The sequence below is a fragment of the Salvelinus fontinalis genome, chromosome 29 (assembly GCF_029448725.1).
Source record: "Salvelinus fontinalis isolate EN_2023a chromosome 29, ASM2944872v1, whole genome shotgun sequence".
NCBI lineage: Eukaryota > Metazoa > Chordata > Actinopteri > Salmoniformes > Salmonidae > Salvelinus > Salvelinus fontinalis.
Genome location: NC_074693.1, coordinates 416,028 through 438,380, shown reverse-complemented (window position 1 = coordinate 438,380; position 22,353 = coordinate 416,028). Strand labels below are relative to the sequence as shown.

At 49.4% G+C, this 22,353-nt stretch overlaps 1 protein-coding gene across 2 annotated transcripts in view; it reads right to left on the bottom strand.

The window, feature by feature from the left end:
* trim105 (tripartite motif containing 105) overlaps positions 1-20,339 on the bottom strand; it is a 29,510-nt gene extending 9,171 nt beyond the window's left edge. Inside the window, exons 1-4 of one of the 2 annotated variants that reach the window (XM_055888028.1) lie at positions 19,785-20,339; positions 17,494-17,864; positions 8,687-8,776; positions 7,210-7,443 (exon numbers count right to left, since the gene is read on the bottom strand). In XM_055888028.1, the coding sequence (XP_055744003.1) occupies positions 7,210-7,443; positions 8,687-8,776; positions 17,494-17,778 (609 nt within the window). In that variant the 5' untranslated portion in view covers positions 17,779-17,864; positions 19,785-20,339. Of the gene's footprint in view, positions 1-7,209; positions 7,444-8,686; positions 8,783-17,493; positions 17,865-19,784 lie in introns of both variants that reach the window. The other variant, XM_055888027.1, reaches the window with a different exon arrangement.
* Positions 20,340-22,353: the final 2,014 nt, after the last annotated feature.

The window sequence follows — 22,353 nt, the reverse complement described above, 5'->3', positions numbered from 1 at the left end:
TTCTACAATGTAGAAAATAGTAAAAATAAAGACCCCCTTGAACGAGTAGGTGTCCTAAACCTTTTAACCGGTAGTGTATATATAAAAAGTTTGGGGTCACTTAGAAATGTCCTTATTTTCCATGAAAACATACATGAAAGGAGTTGCAAAAAGTATAGGAAATAGTCAAGACGTTTTAGATTTTATAAATAAATGATTTTTAGTTGAAATCGTGTCCTTCAAACTTTGTCAAATAATTCTCCATTTGCAGCAATTACAGCCTTGCAGACCTTTGACATTCTAGATGTCAATTTGTTGAAGTAATCTTGAAGAGATTTCACCCCATGCTTCCTGAAGCACCTCCCACAAGTTGGATTGGCTTGATGGTCACTTCTTACGTACCATACGGTCAAGCTGCTCCCACAACAGCTCAATGGGGTTGAGATCCGGTGACTGTACTGGCCACTCCATTATAGACAGAATACCAGCTGACAGATTCTTCCCTAAATTAGTTAATGCATAGTTTGGAGCTGTGCTTTGGGTCATTGTACTGTTGTAGGGGGAAATTGGCTCCAGTTAAGCGCCGTCCACTGGGTATGGCGTTGCAAAATGGAGTGATAGCCTTCCTTCTTCAAGATCCATTTTACCCTGTTCAAATCTCCCCCTTTACCACCACCAACACACCCCCAGACCATCACATCGCCTCCACCATGCTTGACAAATGGCCTCAAGCATCTTCACATTTTTTCTGCATCTCACAAATGTTTTGTGATCCGAACACCTCAAAACTTTGATTCGTATGTCCATAGCACTTTTTTCCAATCTTCCTCTGTCCGGTGTCTGTTCTTTTGTCCATCTTAATCTTTTCTTTCAAATTGGCCAGTCTGAGATATGGCTTTTTCTTTGCAACTCTGCCTAGAAGGCCAGCATCCCCGAGTTGCGTCTTCACTGTTGACGTTGAGACTGGTGTTTTGTGGGAACTATTTAATGAAGCTGCCAGTTGAGGACTTGTGAGGCGTCTGTTTCTCAAACTAGACACTCAAATGCATTTGTCCTCTTGCCCAGTTGTGCATTGGGGCCTCCCACTCCTCTTTCTATTCTGGTTAGAGCCAGTTTGCGCTGTTCTGTGAAGGGAGTAGTACACAGCGTTGTACGAAATCTTCAGTTTATTGGCAATTTCTCGCATGGAATAGCTTTCATTTCTCAGAACAAGAATAGACTGATGAGTTTCAGAAGAAAGTTATTTGTTTCTGTCCATTTTGAGCCTGTAATCAAATCCACAAATGCGGATGCTCCAGATACTCAACTAGTCTAAAGAAGGCCAGTTTTATTGCTTCTTTAAAATCAGAACATTTTTGCAAAGGGGTTTCCTAATGATCAATTAGCTTTTTAAAATGATAAACTTGGATTAGCTAACACAACGTGCCATTGGAACACAGGAGTGATGGTTGCTGATAATGGGCCTCTGTACGCCTATGTAGATATTCCATTAAAAATCAGCCGTTTCCAGCTACAATAGTCATTTACAACATTAACAATGTCTACACTGCATTTCTGATTAATGAGGTTATTTTAAAATGTAAAAAAAAAAAGTGCTTCTCAAAAACAAGGACATTTCTAATTGACCCCAAACTATTGAATGGTAGTGTATCTAGTAGATAGATAAAAGTAGGAAATATGTATTTTAATGTTTAGTAACTAACAAATCACCTAAAACAAAGTAAGAGGAAAAATGTATTCCAAAAACAATGAATTTAGCAATATAGATTGTATTATGTATGAGCAAAGGAACACAGCATTAGCTGTGGCAAAGCCCCCGGGAAAATGTGTAGAATTGCAGAAAACGGTTTTATAAAGCGACAACATCTCTCTACAGCACCAAGGGGCCTCTAAAATGTTCCCTAAAACCTGGCTGCACCCCCTGCCACGCTTACAATTTAAGCAACCGGTTTGATCCAGAAAAACCCTGGAATACAGCAGATAAAATACGTGGAACTAGATCTTAACGAGCAGTTGGTTGTAGTAGAACAATGTTCCCCCCCGTGCTCTCCAACCCTGTTCCTGGAGAGAAAACCGACTGTTGGGTAGCCCTGTGGGAACAGGGTTGGAAAGCTCTGCTCTATGGTGTCAGATACACCCGAGTTAAGAAACCCTGAAGAGTCCAACCAGGAGTCCCCTCTATAAACCCCGAAGAGTCAACAGTCCCCTCTATAAACCCCGAAGAGTCCAACCAGGAGTCCCCTCCATAAACCCCGAAGAGTCCAACCCAGGAGTCCCCTCCATAAACCCCGAAGAGTCCAACCCAGGAGTCCCCTCCATAAACCCCGAAGAGTCCAACCCAGGAGTCCCCTCCATAAACCCCGAAGAGTCCAACCCAGGAGTCCCCTCCATAAACCCCGAAGAGTCCAACCCAGGAGTCCCCTCCATAAACCCCGAAGAGTCCAACCCAGGAGTCCCCTCCATAAACCCCGAAGAGTCCAACCCAGGAGTCCCCTCCATAAACCCCGAAGAGTCCAACCCAGGAGTCCCCTCCATAAACCCCGAAGAGTCCAACCCAGGAGTCCCCTCCATAAACCCCGAAGAGTCCAACCCAGGAGTCCCCTCCATAAACCCCGAAGAGTCCAACCCAGGAGTCCCCTCCATAAACCCCGAAGAGTCCAACCCAGGAGTCCCCTCCATAAACCCCGAAGAGTCCAACCCAGGAGTCCCCTCCATAAACCCCGAAGAGTCCAACCCAGGAGTCCCCTCCATAAACCCCGAAGAGTCCAACCCAGGAGTCCCCTCCATAAACCCCGAAGAGTCCAACCCAGGAGTCCCCTCCATAAACCCCGAAGAGTCCAACCCAGGAGTCCCCTCCATAAACCCCGAAGAGTCCAACCCAGGAGTCCCCTCCATAAACCCCGAAGAGTCCAACCCAGGAGTCCCCTCCATAAACCCCGAAGAGTCCAACCCAGGAGTCCCCTCCATAAACCCCGAAGAGTCCAACCCAGGAGTCCCCTCCATAAACCCCGAAGAGTCCAACCCAGGAGTCCCCTCCATAAACCCCGAAGAGTCCAACCCAGGAGTCCCCTCCATAAACCCCGAAGAGTCCAACCCAGGAGTCCCCTCCATAAACCCCGAAGAGTCCAACCCAGGAGTCCCCTCCATAAACCCCGAAGAGTCCAACCCAAGAGTCCCCTCCATAAACCCCGAAGAGTCCAACCCAAGAGTCCCCTCCATAAACCCCGAAGAGTCCAACCCAGGAGTCCCCTCCATAAACCCCGAAGAGTCCAACCCAGGAGTCCCCTCCATAAACCCCGAAGAGTCCAACCCAGGAGTCCCCTCCATAAACCCCGAAGAGTCCAACCCAGGAGTCCCCTCCATAAACCCCGAAGAGTCCAACCCAGGAGTCCCCTCCATAAACCCCGAAGAGTCCAACCCAGGAGTCCCCTCTATAAACCCCGAAGAGTCCAACCCAGGAGTCCCCTCTATAAACCCCGAAGAGTCCAACCCAGGAGTCCCCTCTATAAACCCCGAAGAGTCCAACCCAGGAGTCCCCTCTATAAACCCCGAAGAGTCCAACCCAGGAGTCCCCTCTATAAACCCCGAAGAGTCCAACCCAGGAGTCCCCTCTATAAACCCCGAAGAGTCCAACCCAGGAGTCCCCTCTATAAACCCCGAAGAGTCCAACCCAGGAGTCCCCTCTATAAACCCCGAAGAGTCCAACCCAGGAGTCCCCTCTATAAACCCCGAAGAGTCCAACCCAGGAGTCCCCTCTATAAACCCCGAAGAGTCCAACCCAGGAGTCCCCTCTATAAACCCCGAAGAGTCCAACCCAGGAGTCCCCTCTATAAACCCCGAAGAGTCCAACCCAGGAGTCCCCTCTATAAACCCCGAAGAGTCCAACCCAGGAGTCCCCTCTATAAACCCCGAAGAGTCCAACCCAGGAGTCCCCTCTATAAACCCCGAAGAGTCCAACCCAGGAGTCCCCTCTATAAACCCCGAAGAGTCCAACCCAGGAGTCCCCTCTATAAACCCCGAAGAGTCCAACCCAGGAGTCCCCTCTATAAACCCCGAAGAGTCCAACCCAGGAGTCCCCTCTATAAACCCCGAAGAGTCCAACCCAGGAGTCCCCTCTATAAACCCCGAAGAGTCCAACCCAGGAGTCCCCTCTATAAACCCCGAAGAGTCCAACCCAGGAGTCCCCTCTATAAACCCCGAAGAGTCCAACCCAGGAGTCCCCTCTATAAACCCCGAAGAGTCCAACCCAGGAGTCCCCTCTATAAACCCCGAAGAGTCCAACCCAGGAGTCCCCTCTATAAACCCCGAAGAGTCCAACCCAGGAGTCCCCTCTATAAACCCCGAAGAGTCCAACCCAGGAGTCCCCTCTATAAACCCCGAAGAGTCCAACCCAGGAGTCCCCTCCATAAACCCCGAAGAGTCCAACCCAGGAGTCCCCTCCATAAACCCCGAAGAGTCCAGGAGTCCCCTCCATAAACCCCGAAGAGTCCAGGAGTCCCCTCCATAAACCCCGAAGAGTCCAACCCAGGAGTCCCCTCCATAAACCCCGAAGAGTCCAACCCAGGAGTCCCCTCCATAAACCCCGAAGAGTCCAACCCAGGAGTCCCCTCCATAAACCCCGAAGAGTCCAACCCAGGAGTCCCCTCCATAAACCCCGAAGAGTCCAACCCAGGAGTCCCCTCTATAAACCCCGAAGAGTCCAACCCAGGAGTCCCCTCTATAAACCCCGAAGAGTCCAACCCAGGAGTCCCCTCTATAAACCCCGAAGAGTCCAACCCAGGAGTCCCCTCTATAAACCCCGAAGAGTCCAACCCAGGAGTCCCCTCTATAAACCCCGAAGAGTCCAACCCAGGAGTCCCCTCTATAAACCCCGAAGAGTCCAACCCAGGAGTCCCCTCTATAAACCCCGAAGAGTCCAACCCAGGAGTCCCCTCTATAAACCCCGAAGAGTCCAACCCAGGAGTCCCCTCTATAAACCCTGAAGAGTCCAACCCAGGAGTCCCCTCTATAAACCCTGAAGAGTCCAACCCAGGAGTCCCCTCTATAAACCCTGAAGAGTCCAACCCAGGAGTCCCCTCTATAAACCCTGAAGAGTCCAACCCAGGAGTCCCCTCTATAAACCCTGAAGAGTCCAACCCAGGAGTCCCCTCTATAAACCCTGAAGAGTCCAACCCAGGAGTCCCCTCTATAAACCCTGAAGAGTCCAACCCAGGAGTCCCCTCTATAAACCCTGAAGAGTCCAACCCAGGAGTCCCCTCTATAAACCCTGAAGAGTCCAACCCAGGAGTCCCCTCTATAAACCCTGAAGAGTCCAACCCAGGAGTCCCCTCTATAAACCCTGAAGAGTCCAACCCAGGAGTCCCCTCTATAAACCCTGAAGAGTCCAACCAGGAGTCCCCTCTATAAACCCTGAAGAGTCCAACCAGGAGTCCCCTCTATAAACCCTGAAGAGTCCAACCAGGAGTCCCCTCTATAAACCCTGAAGAGTCCAACCAGGAGTCCCCTCTATAAACCCTGAAGAGTCCAACCAGGAGTCCCCTCTATAAACCCTGAAGAGTCCAACCAGGAGTCCCCTCTATAAACCCTGAAGAGTCCAACCAGGAGTCCCCTCTATAAACCCTGAAGAGTCCAACCAGGAGTCCCCTCTATAAACCCTGAAGAGTCCAACCAGGAGTCCCCTCTATAAACCCTGAAGAGTCCAACCAGGAGTCCCCTCTATAAACCCTGAAGAGTCCAACCAGGAGTCCCCTCTATAAACCCTGAAGAGTCCAACCAGGAGTCCCCTCTATAAACCCTGAAGAGTCCAACCAGGAGTCCCCTCTATAAACCCTGAAGAGTCCAACCAGGAGTCCCCTCTATAAACCCTGAAGAGTCCAACCAGGAGTCCCCTCTATAAACCCTGAAGAGTCCAACCAGGAGTCCCCTCTATAAACCCTGAAGAGTCCAACCAGGAGTCCCCTCTATAAACCCTGAAGAGTCCAACCAGGAGTCCCCTCTATAAACCCTGAAGAGTCCAACCAGGAGTCCCCTCTATAAACCCTGAAGAGTCCAACCAGGAGTCCCCTCTATAAACCCTGAAGAGTCCAACCAGGAGTCCCCTCTATAAACCCTGAAGAGTCCAACCAGGAGTCCCCTCTATAAACCCTGAAGAGTCCAACCAGGAGTCCCCTCTATAAACCCTGAAGAGTCCAACCAGGAGTCCCCTCTATAAACCCTGAAGAGTCCAACCAGGAGTCCCCTCTATAAACCCTGAAGAGTCCAACCAGGAGTCCCCTCTATAAACCCTGAAGAGTCCAACCAGGAGTCCCCTCTATAAACCCTGAAGAGTCCAACCAGGAGTCCCCTCTATAAACCCTGAAGAGTCCAACCAGGAGTCCCCTCTATAAACCCTGAAGAGTCCAACCAGGAGTCCCCTCTATAAACCCTGAAGAGTCCAACCAGGAGTCCCCTCTATAAACCCTGAAGAGTCCAACCAGGAGTCCCCTCTATAAACCCTGAAGAGTCCAACCAGGAGTCCCCTCTATAAACCCTGAAGAGTCCAACCAGGAGTCCCCTCTATAAACCCTGAAGAGTCCAACCAGGAGTCCCCTCTATAAACCCTGAAGAGTCCAACCAGGAGTCCCCTCTATAAACCCTGAAGAGTCCAACCAGGAGTCCCCTCTATAAACCCCCGAAGAGTCCAACCAGGAGTCCCCTCTATAAACCCCCGAAGAGTCCAACCAGGAGTCCCCTCTATAAACCCCCGAAGAGTCCAACCAGGAGTCCCCTCTATAAACCCCCGAAGAGTCCAACCAGGAGTCCCCTCTATAAACCCCCGAAGAGTCCAACCAGGAGTCCCCTCTATAAACCCCCGAAGAGTCCAACCAGGAGTCCCCTCTATAAACCCCCGAAGAGTCCAACCAGGAGTCCCCTCTATAAACCCCCGAAGAGTCCAACCAGGAGTCCCCTCTATAAACCCCCGAAGAGTCCAACCAGGAGTCCCCTCTATAAACCCCCGAAGAGTCCAACCAGGAGTCCCCTCTATAAACCCTGAAGAGTCAACAGTCCCCTCTATAAACCCTGAAGAGTCCAACAGTAGTCCCCTATATTAGCAGACTGGAACGTGGTCGTTACGGCTCAAGTCAAAGAGAGTTTTAGGAAACACTATTCTCCGGTCTCAACAATCCTTTTCTATTAGTCACATACAAGCCTACTTGGTATTTCTATAAACCCTGAAGAACTCTTCAATACCTCTACTAGTCCAGTCTGGTAGGTGGTGGTAGCAGCCTCATGCAGGAGTCTCATACTGTGATCCAGCTGACTGACAGCCTCTCTGACGACCGCCATGTGGCGCTGCAGCTGTTCCAGAGCCCCCTCCTGTTCCCTCCGCAGCCGTTCCAACACACACGCCTCCTCCTCCGCAAGGAAGGCCTGCATCGCCTGGAACTCCCCCTGGATACGCAGCTGCAGCTCATAGCCAATTCTCTACAGACAGAGGGGAGAGATGGGGGGGGGGAATCATCAGCATATATCAACTGCTAAATTTAAAAAGAAAATGTCCTTCGGGGGAAAATAAAGTGGACTGAATGAAGATGAATCCATAGGTCGTGTGAGATGAACTGACCGGAGTGCGACACGAACAACCAATCCCCCCCCATCTTTACACACCATTTGTTTTACCTTTATTTAACGAGGCAAGTCAGTTCAGAACAAATTCTTGTTTTCAATGACGGCCTAGGAAACAGTGGGTTACCTGCCTTGTTCAAGGGCAGAACGACAGATTTGTACCTTGTCGGTGCGGGGATTTGAACCTACACCATAACAAAGGACCATAAATAACTCCTTCAACACACTACAGGTTTGACAGAAACTTTAGCCACCTGTCGGCCCTCGGCTGATTTTTAATGGAATATCTACATCGGCGTACAGAGGCCCATTATCAGCAACCATCACTCCTGGTGTTCCAATGGCACGTTGTGTTAGCTAATCCAAGTTCAGAATTTTTTTAAACTGGCCTTCTTTAGACTAATTTGTGGGTTCGATTACAGGCTCAAAATGGCCAGAAACAAAGATCTTTCTTCTGAAACTTGTCAGTCGATTCTTGAATAATTGCCAATAAACTGAAGATCTCGTACAACGCTGTGTACTACTCCCTTCACAGAACAGCACAAACTGGCTCTAACCAGAATAGAAGAGTGGGAGGCCCCGGTGCACAACTGAGCAAGAGGACAAGTACATTAGAGTGTTTAGTTTGAGAAACAGACGCCTCACAAGTCCTCAACTGGCAGCTTCATTAAATAGTTCCCAGAAAACACCAGTCTCAACGTCAACAGTGAAGAGGTGACTCCAGGATGCTGGCCTTCTAGGCAGAGTTCTTTGCAACTCTGCCTAGAAGGCCAGCTTCCCGGAGTCGCCTCTTCACTGTTGACGTTGAGACTGGTGTTTTGTGGGAACTATTTAATGAAGCTGCCAGTTGAGGACTTGTGAGGCGTCTGTTTCTCAAACACCAATGTTTTTTTTTTTTTTTTTTTTAAACAACTTAAATCTATAATCTTCTTGTCTAACTATTTGCTTTAACTTGTGCTGGAGAAGAGGACAGGCTTAATGTTGATGGATGTCCTACTATACCTTTATAGACTCCATGTGTTCCTCGTCTCTGCATATAACACAGTCTTTACCTTGATGCTCTCCATCTTGTCCTCGTCTCTGCATATAACACAGTCTTTACCTTGATGCTCTCCATCTTGTCCTTATCTCGGTTTAGAACAGTGATGAAATCCTCTCGTCTCTGTCTGTGGGCCTCCAACGAATCCTTCTGCTGTTTCTGACAACAACAAAAGCATGTGGTCAAAACGTTAGGCTACTTCAAAAGAAACACGTTAATGGAGGAAAGTGTTTACGGGGTTCCTGTGTCTTAATTGGAAGAATATAGAACAATTGATAGCAGGGATGGGCAACTGATGGGGGGGGGGGCGGTACAGGAACCACAAAATCTGAACTTATCACGAGAGGCCGCAGTGGCTCCACGTACCCACACATGCAGTCACAGCCAACCCTAGCCTTTTGGGGACCCTCTCCTTGCGAGGAAAACATTTTAGCAAAATGTCCGTCTCATTCCTCTCCCGGAACGACTAATCTATAGCTGCTGCATCCACATTATTTGGTGAAGTCATTTAATGTCGAGCTAAAAAGTAAAATAAATAATATAAAAATATAATTTATTTCAAAAGGTAAAAATAAATATAAACAGTTACTTTGGTGGGGGGGGGGTGGGGGGGGTCAAATCAGTTAAAAAATAATGATGGTTCTGTTCCGGACGCGACTATTGGAAAATAACATGGGTTAATTGAGTTACTGTGACTGACATAAGAGAAAACCACAGACCTACAGGGCTGCCAGTTGCCCATCCCTGATGTCAGGGAACATAAAGAAAACTGACCTTTGGGTTTGAGACCATGTGTTCCAAATGGCACCCTATTCCCTATATTAGTCTCTACGGCCCAGGTCAAAAGAAGTGCACTATAAAGGGTTTAGGGTCATTTGGGACGAGCCCTAGAGTGAATTATTGTCAGTTAGATTACAACTGTGCTGCTTGGTGGAACAACGTGCCTTCACTACCTCCACAGCAGCCAGACAGACAGGGAGAGACAGACAGAGACAGAGCGAGAGACAGGGAGAAACAGAGAGACAGGGAGAAACAGGGAGAAACAGCGCGAGAGAGAGAGAGCGACAGGGAGAAACAGAGCGAGAGAGAGAGAGAGCGACAGGGAGAAACAGAGCGACAGGGAGAAACAGAGCGAGAGAGAGCGACAGGGAGAAACAGGGAGAAACAGCGCGACAGGGAGAGAGAGCGACAGGGAGAAACAGCGCGAGAGAGAGCGACAGGGAGAAACAGCGCGAGAGAGAGCGACAGGGAGAAACAGCGCGAGAGAGAGCGACAGGGAGAAACAGCGCGAGAGAGAGCGACAGGGAGAAACAGCGCGAGAGAGAGCGACAGGGAGAAACAGCGCGAGAGAGAGCGACAGGGAGAAACAGCGCGAGAGAGAGCGACAGGGAGAAACAGCGCGAGAGAGAGCGACAGGGAGAAACAGCGCGAGAGAGAGCGACAGGGAGAAACAGCGCGAGAGAGAGCGACAGGGAGAAACAGCGCGAGAGAGAGCGACAGGGAGAAACAGCGCGAGAGAGAGCGACAGGGAGAAACAGCGCGAGAGAGAGCGACAGGGAGAAACAGAGCGAGAGAGAGCGACAGGGAGAAACAGAGCGAGAGAGAGCGACAGGGAGAAACAGAGCGAGAGAGAGCGACAGGGAGAAACAGCGCGAGAGAGAGCGACAGGGAGAAACAGCGCGAGAGAGAGCGACAGGGAGAAACAGCGCGAGAGAGAGCGACAGGGAGAAACAGCGCGAGAGAGAGCGACAGGGAGAAACAGCGCGAGAGAGAGCGACAGGGAGAAACAGCGCGAGAGAGAGCGACAGGGAGAAACAGCGCGAGAGAGAGCGACAGGGAGAAACAGCGCGAGAGAGAGCGACAGGGAGAAACAGCGCGAGAGAGAGCGACAGGGAGAAACAGCGCGAGAGAGAGCGACAGGGAGAAACAGCGCGAGAGAGAGCGACAGGGAGAAACAGCGCGAGAGAGAGCGACAGGGAGAAACAGAGCGAGAGAGAGCGACAGGGAGAAACAGAGCGAGAGAGAGCGACAGGGAGAAACAGAGCGAGAGAGAGCGACAGGGAGAAACAGAGCGAGAGAGAGCGACAGGGAGAAACAGAGCGAGAGAGAGCGACAGGGAGAAACAGAGCGAGAGAGAGCGACAGGGAGAAACAGAGCGAGAGAGAGCGACAGGGAGAAACAGAGCGAGAGAGAGCGACAGGGAGAAACAGAGCGAGAGAGAGCGACAGGGAGAAACAGAGCGAGAGAGAGCGACAGGGAGAAACAGAGCGAGAGAGAGCGACAGGGAGAAACAGAGCGAGAGAGAGCGACAGGGAGAAACAGAGCGAGAGAGAGCGACAGGGAGAAACAGAGCGAGAGAGAGCGACAGGGAGAAACAGAGCGAGAGAGAGCGACAGGGAGAAACAGAGCGAGAGAGAGCGACAGGGAGAAACAGAGCGAGAGAGAGCGACAGGGAGAAACAGAGCGAGAGAGAGCGACAGGGAGAAACAGAGCGAGAGAGAGCGACAGGGAGAAACAGAGCGAGAGAGAGCGACAGGGAGAAACAGAGCGAGAGAGAGCGACAGGGAGAAACAGAGCGAGAGAGAGCGACAGGGAGAAACAGAGCGAGAGAGAGCGACAGGGAGAAACAGAGCGAGAGAGAGCGACAGGGAGAAACAGAGCGAGAGAGAGCGACAGGGAGAAACAGAGCGAGAGAGAGCGACAGGGAGAAACAGAGCGAGAGAGAGCGACAGGGAGAAACAGAGCGAGAGAGAGCGACAGGGAGAAACAGAGCGAGAGAGAGCGACAGGGAGAAACAGAGCGAGAGAGAGCGACAGGGAGAAACAGAGCGAGAGAGAGCGACAGGGAGAAACAGAGCGAGAGAGAGCGACAGGGAGAAACAGAGCGAGAGAGAGCGACAGGGAGAAACAGAGCGAGAGAGAGCGACAGGGAGAAACAGAGCGAGAGAGAGCGACAGGGAGAAACAGAGCGAGAGAGAGCGACAGGGAGAAACAGAGCGAGAGAGAGCGACAGGGAGAAACAGAGCGACAGGGAGAAACAGAGCGAGAGAGAGAGCGACAGGGAGAAACAGAGCGAGAGAGAGAGAGAGCGACAGGGAGAAACAGAGCGAGAGAGAGAGCGACAGGGAGAAACAGAGCGAGAGAGAGAGAGAGCGACAGGGAGAAACAGAGCGACAGGGAGAAACAGAGCGAGAGAGAGAGAGAGCGACAGGGAGAAACAGAGCGAGAGAGAGAGCGACAGGGAGAAACAGAGCGAGAGAGAGAGAGAGCGACAGGGAGAAACAGAGCGACAGGGAGAAACAGAGCGAGAGAGAGAGAGAGCGACAGGGAGAAACAGAGCGAGAGAGAGAGAGAGCGACAGGGAGAAACAGAGCGAGAGAGAGAGAGAGCGACAGGGAGAAACAGAGCGAGAGAGAGAGAGAGCGACAGGGAGAAACAGAGCGAGAGAGAGAGAGCGACAGGGAGAAACAGAGCGAGAGAGAGAGAGAGCGACAGGGAGAAACAGAGCGAGAGAGAGAGAGAGCGACAGGGAGAAACAGAGCGAGAGAGAGAGAGCGACAGGGAGAAACAGAGAGAGAGAGAGAGAGACAGGGAGAAACAGAGCGAGAGAGAGAGAGAGACAGGGAGAAACAGAGCGAGAGAGAGCGACAGGGAGAAACAGAGCGAGAGAGAGCGACAGGGAGAAACAGAGCGACAGGGAGAAACAGAGCGAGAGAGAGAGCGACAGGGAGAAACAGAGCGAGAGAGAGAGAGAGCGACAGGGAGAAACAGAGCGAGAGAGAGAGCGACAGGGAGAAACAGAGCGAGAGAGAGAGAGAGCGACAGGGAGAAACAGAGCGACAGGGAGAAACAGAGCGAGAGAGAGAGAGAGCGACAGGGAGAAACAGAGCGAGAGAGAGAGAGAGCGACAGGGAGAAACAGAGCGAGAGAGAGAGAGAGCGACAGGGAGAAACAGAGCGAGAGAGAGAGAGAGCGACAGGGAGAAACAGAGCGAGAGAGAGAGAGCGACAGGGAGAAACAGAGCGAGAGAGAGAGAGAGCGACAGGGAGAAACAGAGCGAGAGAGAGAGAGAGCGACAGGGAGAAACAGAGCGAGAGAGAGAGAGCGACAGGGAGAAACAGAGAGAGAGAGAGAGAGACAGGGAGAAACAGAGCGAGAGAGAGAGAGAGACAGGGAGAAACAGAGCGAGAGAGAGAGAGCGACAGGGAGAAACAGAGAGAGAGAGAGAGAGACAGGGAGAAACAGAGCGAGAGAGAGAGAGAGACAGGGAGAAACAGAGAGAGAGAGAGAGAGCGACAGGGAGAAACAGAGCGAGAGAGAGCGACAGGGAGAAACAGAGCGAGAGAGAGCGACAGGGAGAAACAGAGCGAGAGAGAGCGACAGGGAGAAACAGAGAGAGCGAGAGAGAGCGACAGGGAGAAACAGAGAGAGCGAGAGAGAGCGACAGGGAGAAACAGAGCGAGAGAGAGCGACAGGGAGAAACAGAGCGAGAGAGAGCGACAGGGAGAAACAGAGCGAGAGAGAGAGACAGGGAGAAACAGAGAGAGCGAGAGAGAGCGACAGGGAGAAACAGAGCGAGAGAGAGCGACAGGGAGAAACAGAGCGAGAGAGAGCGACAGGGAGAAACAGAGCGAGAGAGAGCGACAGGGAGAAACAGAGCGAGAGAGAGCGACAGGGAGAAACAGAGCGAGAGAGAGCGACAGGGAGAAACAGAGCGAGAGAGAGCGACAGGGAGAAACAGAGCGAGAGAGAGCGACAGGGAGAAACAGAGCGAGAGAGAGCGACAGGGAGAAACAGAGCGAGAGAGAGCGACAGGGAGAAACAGAGCGAGAGAGAGCGACAGGGAGAAACAGAGCGAGAGAGAGCGACAGGGAGAAACAGAGCGAGAGAGAGCGACAGGGAGAAACAGAGCGAGAGAGAGCGACAGGGAGAAACAGAGCGAGAGAGAGCGACAGGGAGAAACAGAGCGAGAGAGAGCGACAGGGAGAAACAGAGCGAGAGAGAGCGACAGGGAGAAACAGAGCGAGAGAGAGCGACAGGGAGAAACAGAGCGAGAGAGAGCGACAGGGAGAAACAGAGCGAGAGAGAGCGACAGGGAGAAACAGAGCGAGAGAGAGCGACAGGGAGAAACAGAGCGAGAGAGAGCGACAGGGAGAAACAGAGCGAGAGAGAGCGACAGGGAGAAACAGAGCGAGAGAGAGCGACAGGGAGAAACAGAGCGAGAGAGAGCGACAGGGAGAAACAGAGCGAGAGAGAGCGACAGGGAGAAACAGAGCGAGAGAGAGCGACAGGGAGAAACAGCGCGAGAGAGAGCGACAGGGAGAAACAGCGCGAGAGAGAGCGACAGGGAGAAACAGCGCGAGAGAGAGCGACAGGGAGAAACAGAGCGAGAGAGAGCGACAGGGAGAAACAGAGCGAGAGAGAGCGACAGGGAGAAACAGAGCGAGAGAGAGCGACAGGGAGAAACAGAGCGAGAGAGAGCGACAGGGAGAAACAGAGCGAGAGAGAGCGACAGGGAGAAACAGAGCGAGAGAGAGCGACAGGGAGAAACAGAGCGAGAGAGAGCGACAGGGAGAAACAGAGCGAGAGAGAGCGACAGGGAGAAACAGAGCGAGAGAGAGCGACAGGGAGAAACAGAGCGAGAGAGAGCGACAGGGAGAAACAGAGCGAGAGAGAGCGACAGGGAGAAACAGAGCGAGAGAGAGCGACAGGGAGAAACAGAGCGAGAGAGAGCGACAGGGAGAAACAGAGCGAGAGAGAGCGACAGGGAGAAACAGAGCGAGAGAGAGCGACAGGGAGAAACAGAGCGAGAGAGAGCGACAGGGAGAAACAGAGCGAGAGAGAGCGACAGGGAGAAACAGAGCGAGAGAGAGCGACAGGGAGAAACAGAGCGAGAGAGAGCGACAGGGAGAAACAGAGCGAGAGAGAGCGACAGGGAGAAACAGAGCGACAGGGAGAAACAGAGCGAGAGAGAGCGACAGGGAGAAACAGAGCGAGAGAGAGAGAGAGCGACAGGGAGAAACAGAGCGAGAGAGAGAGCGACAGGGAGAAACAGAGCGAGAGAGAGAGAGAGCGACAGGGAGAAACAGAGCGAGAGAGAGAGAGAGCGACAGGGAGAAACAGAGCGAGAGAGAGAGAGAGCGACAGGGAGAAACAGAGCGAGAGAGAGAGAGAGCGACAGGGAGAAACAGAGCGAGAGAGAGAGAGAGCGACAGGGAGAAACAGAGCGAGAGAGAGAGAGCGACAGGGAGAAACAGAGCGAGAGAGAGAGAGCGCGACAGGGAGAAACAGAGAGAGAGAGAGAGAGCGCGACAGGGAGAAACAGAGAGAGAGAGAGAGAGCGACAGGGAGAAACAGAGCGAGAGAGAGAGAGCGACAGGGAGAAACAGAGCGAGAGAGAGAGAGAGACAGGGAGAAACAGAGCGAGAGAGAGAGAGCGACAGGGAGAAACAGAGAGAGAGAGAGAGAGACAGGGAGAAACAGAGCGAGAGAGAGAGAGAGACAGGGAGAAACAGAGCGAGAGAGAGAGAGCGACAGGGAGAAACAGAGAGAGAGAGAGAGAGACAGGGAGAAACAGAGCGAGAGAGAGAGAGAGACAGGGAGAAACAGAGCGAGAGAGAGAGAGAGACAGGGAGAAACAGAGCGAGAGAGAGAGAGAGACAGGGAGAAACAGAGCGAGAGAGAGAGAGAGACAGGGAGAAACAGAGCGAGAGAGAGAGAGAGACAGGGAGAAACAGAGCGAGAGAGAGAGCGACAGGGAGAAACAGAGCGAGAGAGAGAGAGACAGGGAGAAACAGAGCGAGAGAGAGAGAGAGACAGGGAGAAACAGAGCGAGAGAGAGAGAGAGACAGGGAGAAACAGAGCGAGAGAGAGAGGGAGGAACGGGGGTGGTTACAGTTCCACTGTATATACACACACATATGAAATGTCTTTATTATTTTGTAACTTCTGTGAGTGTAATGTTTACTGTTAAATGTTCATGACTTTAGTTTATCAACTACTTCAATTGCTTTGGCAATGTTAACATACATTTCCCATACCAATAAAGCCCTCTTAATTGAATTGAGAGACAGGGAGGAGGGGGGGAAAGAGAGCGAGATGAGGAAAGAGTGAGAGAGAGAGAGACACACGAGAAGCCATTTTCCCCCACTTCTTTAACTCAAAGGTCACTTTCCGTTCACGTTTACATATGATGACCAAATGGTGACTTGAAGTTGATATTCGTTAACGGGTTCAAACAGAATCCCTGACTCATCCACAAGGCTGTACAAGGCCGTTACCGCACACGGCGCAAGGCTGTTACGGCACAAGGCTGTTACGGCACACGGCTGTTACGGCACACGGCTGTTACCGCACACGGCTGTTACCGCACACGGCTGTTACCGCACACGGCTGTTACCGCACACGGCACGAGGCCGTTACCGCACACGGCCGTTACCGCACAAGAATGAACCAAATCTTTAGTGAAAGTCAAGGAAGGTTAGAAGTGAATCACTAATATAATACAAACTCAGTTATTTATTGGATAAACCAACCATGTTTCAGCATCACTGACTTCAGGGGTCTGAAGAAGGCACAGTGATGCCGAAATGTTGTCCGTTTACCCAATAAATTACTGGGAGCTTATATATTACATGACTGTCCGACTATTTTTTTTTATAGGCTACAGTTTACTAGCCATTAATCTGCACCTCTAACTACTGTTTTAAAAACTTTTTTTTTTTAGGTACGCCCGCCAGCCGTTGCTTTTTATTAATTCGGTAATATAATACCACATCATACTCCAAAACAACTCGCCTGTATATTCTCAACTCGCCTGTATATTCTCAACTCGCCTGTATATTCTCAACTCGCCTGTATATTCTCAACTCGCCTGTATATTCTCAACTCGCCTGTATATTCTGGACATAACTAAACTCGCCTGTATATTCTCAACTCGCCTGTATATTCTCAACTCGCCTGTATATTCTCAACTCGCCTGTATATTCTCAACTCGCCTGTATATTCTCAACTCGCCTGTATATTCTCAACTCGCCTGTATATTCTCAACTCGCCTGTATATTCTCAACTCGCCTGTATATTCTCAACTCGCCTGTATATTCTCAACTCGCCTGTATATTCTCAACTCGCCTGTATATTCTCAACTCGCCTGTATATTCTCAACTCGCCTGTATATTCTCAACTCGCCTGTATATTCTCAACTCGCCTGTATATTCTCAACTCGCCTGTATATTCTCAACTCGCCTGTATATTCTCAACTCGCCTGTATATTCTCAACTCGCCTGTATATTCTCAACTCGCCTGTATATTCTCAACTCGCCTGTATATTCTCAACTCGCCTGTATATTCTCAACTCGCCTGTATATTCTCAACTCGCCTGTATATTCTCAACTCGCCTGTATATTCTCAACTCGCCTGTATATTCTCAACTCGCCTGTATATTCTCAACTCGCCTGTATATTCTCAACTCGCCTGTATATTCTCAACTCGCCTGTATATTCTCAACTCGCCTGTATATTCTCAACTCGCCTGTATATTCTCAACTCGCCTGTATATTCTCAACTCGCCTGTATATTCTCAACTCGCCTGTATATTCTCAACTCGCCTGTATATTCTCAACTCGCCTGTATATTCTCAACTCGCCTGTATATTCTCAACTCGCCTGTATATTCTCAACTCGCCTGTATATTCTCAACTCGCCTGTATATTCTCAACTCGCCTGTATATTCTCAACTCGCCTGTATATTCTCAACTCGCCTGTATATTCTCAACTCGCCTGTATATTCTCAACTCGCCTGTATATTCTCAACTCACCTGTATATTCTCAACTCACCTGTATATTCTCAACTCACCTGTATATTCTCAACTCACCTGTATATTCTTGACATAACAGTCCGAGGTGGAGGCCCTAACCTTCTCCACCATGGCCGTCACCAGATAGTTGGTCTGGAAGTGTTTGGTGGTGAATTCCTTCCTACACTGGGGACAGGATACCGGTGTCTGGGTACCCCTCCAGTAGGTACTGATACAGCGCTTACAGAAGTGGTGCATACACGCCAGCATCACTGGCTCAGTAAAGAGGTCACAGCAGATGGCACAGGTCAAGTCTTCTCTGAGACTGGACTGGGTCTTACTGTTGGGAGCCGCCGCAGACATGATGGGGACGGTCTGTTCTTTTAGAAATGAGGAACTTCAGTTCATAGACGGGCTAGAGGCAGACCACAGGGTTGGTAGCTAAGAGACTGGAGGGTGAGAGAGAGAGAGTGTGTCAGATAATGCTTTTTTTGTGTTTCTAACACACACACTTTCAGGCTAGGAGAATTCATATCCGTACAGTAGCTGTACACCTAGCTACACTGATTCTCAGTGACGTCAACTGACAGTAGGCTAATAGTTGAGCCTTCTAGCTTTCTAAACTCATCACAATCTATAGTGGCATTTATTAAAAACACAAATGTTGTTGTTTTCTGCCAGGCTAAAGTAACATCGGCTTTCAGAGAGAGCGCACCCAGCAAGCAAATAACACATTAGGTCTATTACACAGACCACCATTAGGGTGGGGGTGTTCACTAAAGAACACACGCATTTACAGCTCATTAGTAGGCTGGATAATAAGAACGAATCTAAATTCACCCATGGCTGAAAAATTGGCAAAATAACGTTGTCTAAGCCGAGCCCATAACGGAATGGACCGTTCGCCTGTTTAGACTTTGGACAGACGCTTAGAGTTCAATTTCCCCTAAATGGCACCAAAACAAAATGTATCCCTTTTTATTTTACCACTACAATCTGTTCTTAAGACGAAACTGGAAAAATAACTCGTGTAGAAAGTAAACACCTCAATGGTGCCAAGTGTGCTTATGTCTGCATAACGAGGAAGGGGGGGGGGGGGGATTGCAACTTTTGACTATTTCTGGTCTAGCGATCGACGACAGCAGAGTACGCTGCCCAACCTTATGGAATTAGAAAAAGGAGTGTATCCTGACTAAAATGCTGTACGACTTTGGAAAAGAAATCAACACATTGCGAGATATTTGGTGAAATACACAAGCATGCCTCTCCATGGGAAAACAACGGGGGTGGCTCAACGTTCAAAGGGCAAAAGGTATTTCGGGGCTAGCCTTTGGTGACGATGGAGTACGCTGCCCTGCCTAACATAATTAGAAAAATAAGATTATCAAGTTTAAAACTGTGTCCAATTAAAAACCATCTAAATATACACATTGGAAGATATTTGTCGAAATAGACAGAGAACTATATTTCCCCTATAGTAAAACAATGGGACGAGTTCAGAGTAACATGAGTCATGTTGTTCACATCTTAACGACAAGTAACGTGGAAGGTCTCATTGCCCACAGTAGCAGGTACCGTAGAACTATACACTGGGAATAGACGGTTCTGAAGGCGAGTTGGTGCCACGGGGCTTAATACAACTTGTAGGAATTGGCAACGTGAAAAATGGCCTAACAAATAAAAAGGCCTGTTTTTTCCCCCGTGTTTACTTCAAACCTACGGCAAGCAGCTGGGACAGTTGATAATATTATGAAGAGAAAACGTGAAAATGTTCATGTGCCCAGCCTATCTTTCGCTAACTAGCGTGAGTAGCTTGTAAATCACAAGTCATTTTAGCTTTCGTAATAAACACGTTAGCTGGTCACAGTTCTCTGCACTCGAAAGTAACCTGGATATTGACATAGTCAGCTGACAATAACGTGAACAGTTCAGCTAGCTAACGTTAGGTAGTTGGGGGTAATAAAGACTGTACTGTATCCTTTGATATGAAAGTCAGTTTTTTTTAACGACAACTAAAACTTGTCAGTTTGTCAATTTTACGCGGTTGGAGGAATAACATGTTCAACTACTTTGTGATGCCTTTAGATTGAGAGAATTAACAACTAAGGAATCATTTTGTACTTCTCTCATTGAATTCTCAAACCACGGTTTTGGTCTCTTTCGTAAGTTTCACCTGAAGTGTTCCTATCTTGCGCCTCTGGTTAAGAAACATTGTGGTTATTGTTAGCTGGCAAGCTAGCTAGCACACTCTAGTTAGCTACTGCACACTACATGTTAAAAACAACAGTCACACACTAGCAAGCTACTATTTGATTATATTGTATGCGAGCTACAACGTGTGTATAAAGAGTCGAAGGAATGTGACCTACTGTCTCTGCAACCCGAGTTGGAGAGGTTTTCAACGAGCTTTTCGCCAGATGTTAGCTGCCACACACCCGCCTCGCCTGTGAAGTCCAGTCACAGAGTCCGGGTTGCCAGGTCGACATTCAATTTCTAACCAATGACTACTCAAAACCCGCCCACAAGGCCTGAAAACTACTGCAAAGTGAAAGGTCTGAATGCGCTCTAGAGCGCCTAAAGTCGTTTCTGTGCTTGGTCGCCGTTTTTTATTTGATGCGCGTTAATGTTTTATGGGGAAAAAAAGGTTGTAAATATGTATCTCTATTATGACAATTTACACAGCCTACCTTCAACTGGTAAAAAGTTGTCTCGATGTGCATACGGCTCTGAGTCAGGTGACAGCTGCCTGCAGCAGTGCTCAGTCTCAACACACACTCCTCCTGCCCTTACTTATTCACTCACTAACAAACTGCCTGATAAGCAGCAGCAGCAGGCAACAGTGAAATATTTTTTTTAAAAGAAAAATAGCGTGGCGGTGGTGTAATTTAGAAGTAGGCCAAAAACCCGAAATATATCTTCACCCGCGACATCGTTTTCTAGGTAGCTCAATGTAACGGTAAACCGCAAAGATGGGAACCCTGAACAGAGGACATGATGTACTGTGCACGCCCCAAAAGTACAAAGGCTTCAGTGATTGGCTTTTATTTAACTTGACTTGGCAAGTCAGTTAAGATCAAATCTTATTTACAATGACGGCCTAGACCAGGCAACTGTGCACCGCCCTATGGGACTCCCAATCACAGCCGGTTGTGATACAGCCTGGATTCAAACCAGGGTGTCTGTGGTCACACCTCTTAGACCGCTGTGCCACTCGGGAGCCCAGGTCCATCTGGCTCAGTCAGTAAACAGTGGGAAGCAAATTATCCAGTTGTGTCATTTCACTACTCATGGCTGGATTTTGTTATATATTTGGACCTCTGCTGTGGCTAGTTTGAAAGGAGGGTCCATTCGAGCAGTGTTTGTTTCAACATTGACATTTTTATTTATTTTATTTTTTATTTCATCTTTATTTAACCAGGTAGGCCAGTTGAGAACAAGTTCTCATTTACAACTGCGACCTGGCCAAGATAAAGCAAAGCAGTGTGACACAAACAACAGAGTTACACATGGGATAAACAAACGTACAGTCAATGACACAATAGAAAAGTCTATATACAGTGTGTGCAAATGTAGTACGATTAGAGAGGTAAGGCAATAAATAGGCCATAGTGACGAAATAATGACAATTTAGCAATTAAACACTGGAGTGATAGATGTGCAGAAGATGAATGTGCAAGTAGAGCTACTGGGGTGCAAAGGAGCAAAAAAAGAAAAAATAATATGGGGATGAGGTAGTTGGGTGGCCTATTTACAGATGGGCTATGTACAGCAGAGAACTGGAAGGAAAGGCGGCCAAAGGAGGAGTTGGCTTTGGGGGTGACCAGTGAATATACCTGCTGGAGCGCGTGCTATGGGTGGGCTTTGCTATGGTGACCAGTGAGCTGAGATAAGGTAGGGCTTTACCTAGCAAAGACTTATAGATGACCTGGAGCCAGTGGGTTTGGCGACAAATATGAAGTGAGTGCCAGTCAACGAGAGCATACAGGTCGCAGTGGTGGGTAGTATATGGGGCTTTGGTTACAAAACGGATGGCACTGTGATAGACTACATCCAATTTGCTGAGTAGAGTCTTGGAGGCTATTTTGTAGATGACATCGCTGATGTCAAGGATCGGTAGGATAGTCAGTTTTACGAGGGTATGTTTGGCAGCATGAGCGAAGAATGCTTTGTTGCGAAATAGGAAGCTGAGTCTAGGTTTCATTTTGGATTGGAGATGCTTAGTCTGAGTCTGGAAGGAGAGTTTACAGTCTAACCAGACAGCTAGGTATTTGTAGTTGTCCACATATTCTAAGTCAGAACCGTCCAGAGTAGTGATGCTGGACGGGCGGGCAGGTGCGGGCAGCGATCGGGTGAAGAGCATGCACTTAGTTTTACTTGCATTTAAGAGCAGTTTGAGGCCACGGAAGGACTGTTGTATGGCATTGAAGCTGGTCTGGAGGTTAGTTAACACAGTGTCCAAAGAAGGGCCAGAAGTATACAGAATGGTGTCGTCTGCATAGAGGTGGAGCAGAGAATCATCAGCAGCAAGAGCGACATCATTGATGTATACAGAGAAAAGAGTAAGCCCGAGAATTGAACCCTGTGGCACCCCCATAGAGACTGCCAGAGGTCCGGACAACAGGCCCTCCGATTTGACACATTGAACTCTGTCTGAGAAGTAGTTGGTGAACCAGGCGAGGCAGTCATTTGAGAAACCAAGGCTGTTGAGTGTGGCGATAAGAATGCAGTGACTGACAGAGTCGAAAGCCTTGGCCAGGTCGATGAATACGGCTGGACAGTATTGTCTTTTATCGATGGCAGTTATGATGTCATTTAGGACCTTGAGCGGGGCTGAGGTGCACCCATGACCAGCTCGGAAACCAGATTGCATAGCGGAGAAGGTAATGGTCGCTGATCTGTTTGTTAACTTGGCTTTCGAAGACTTTAGAAAGGCATGGT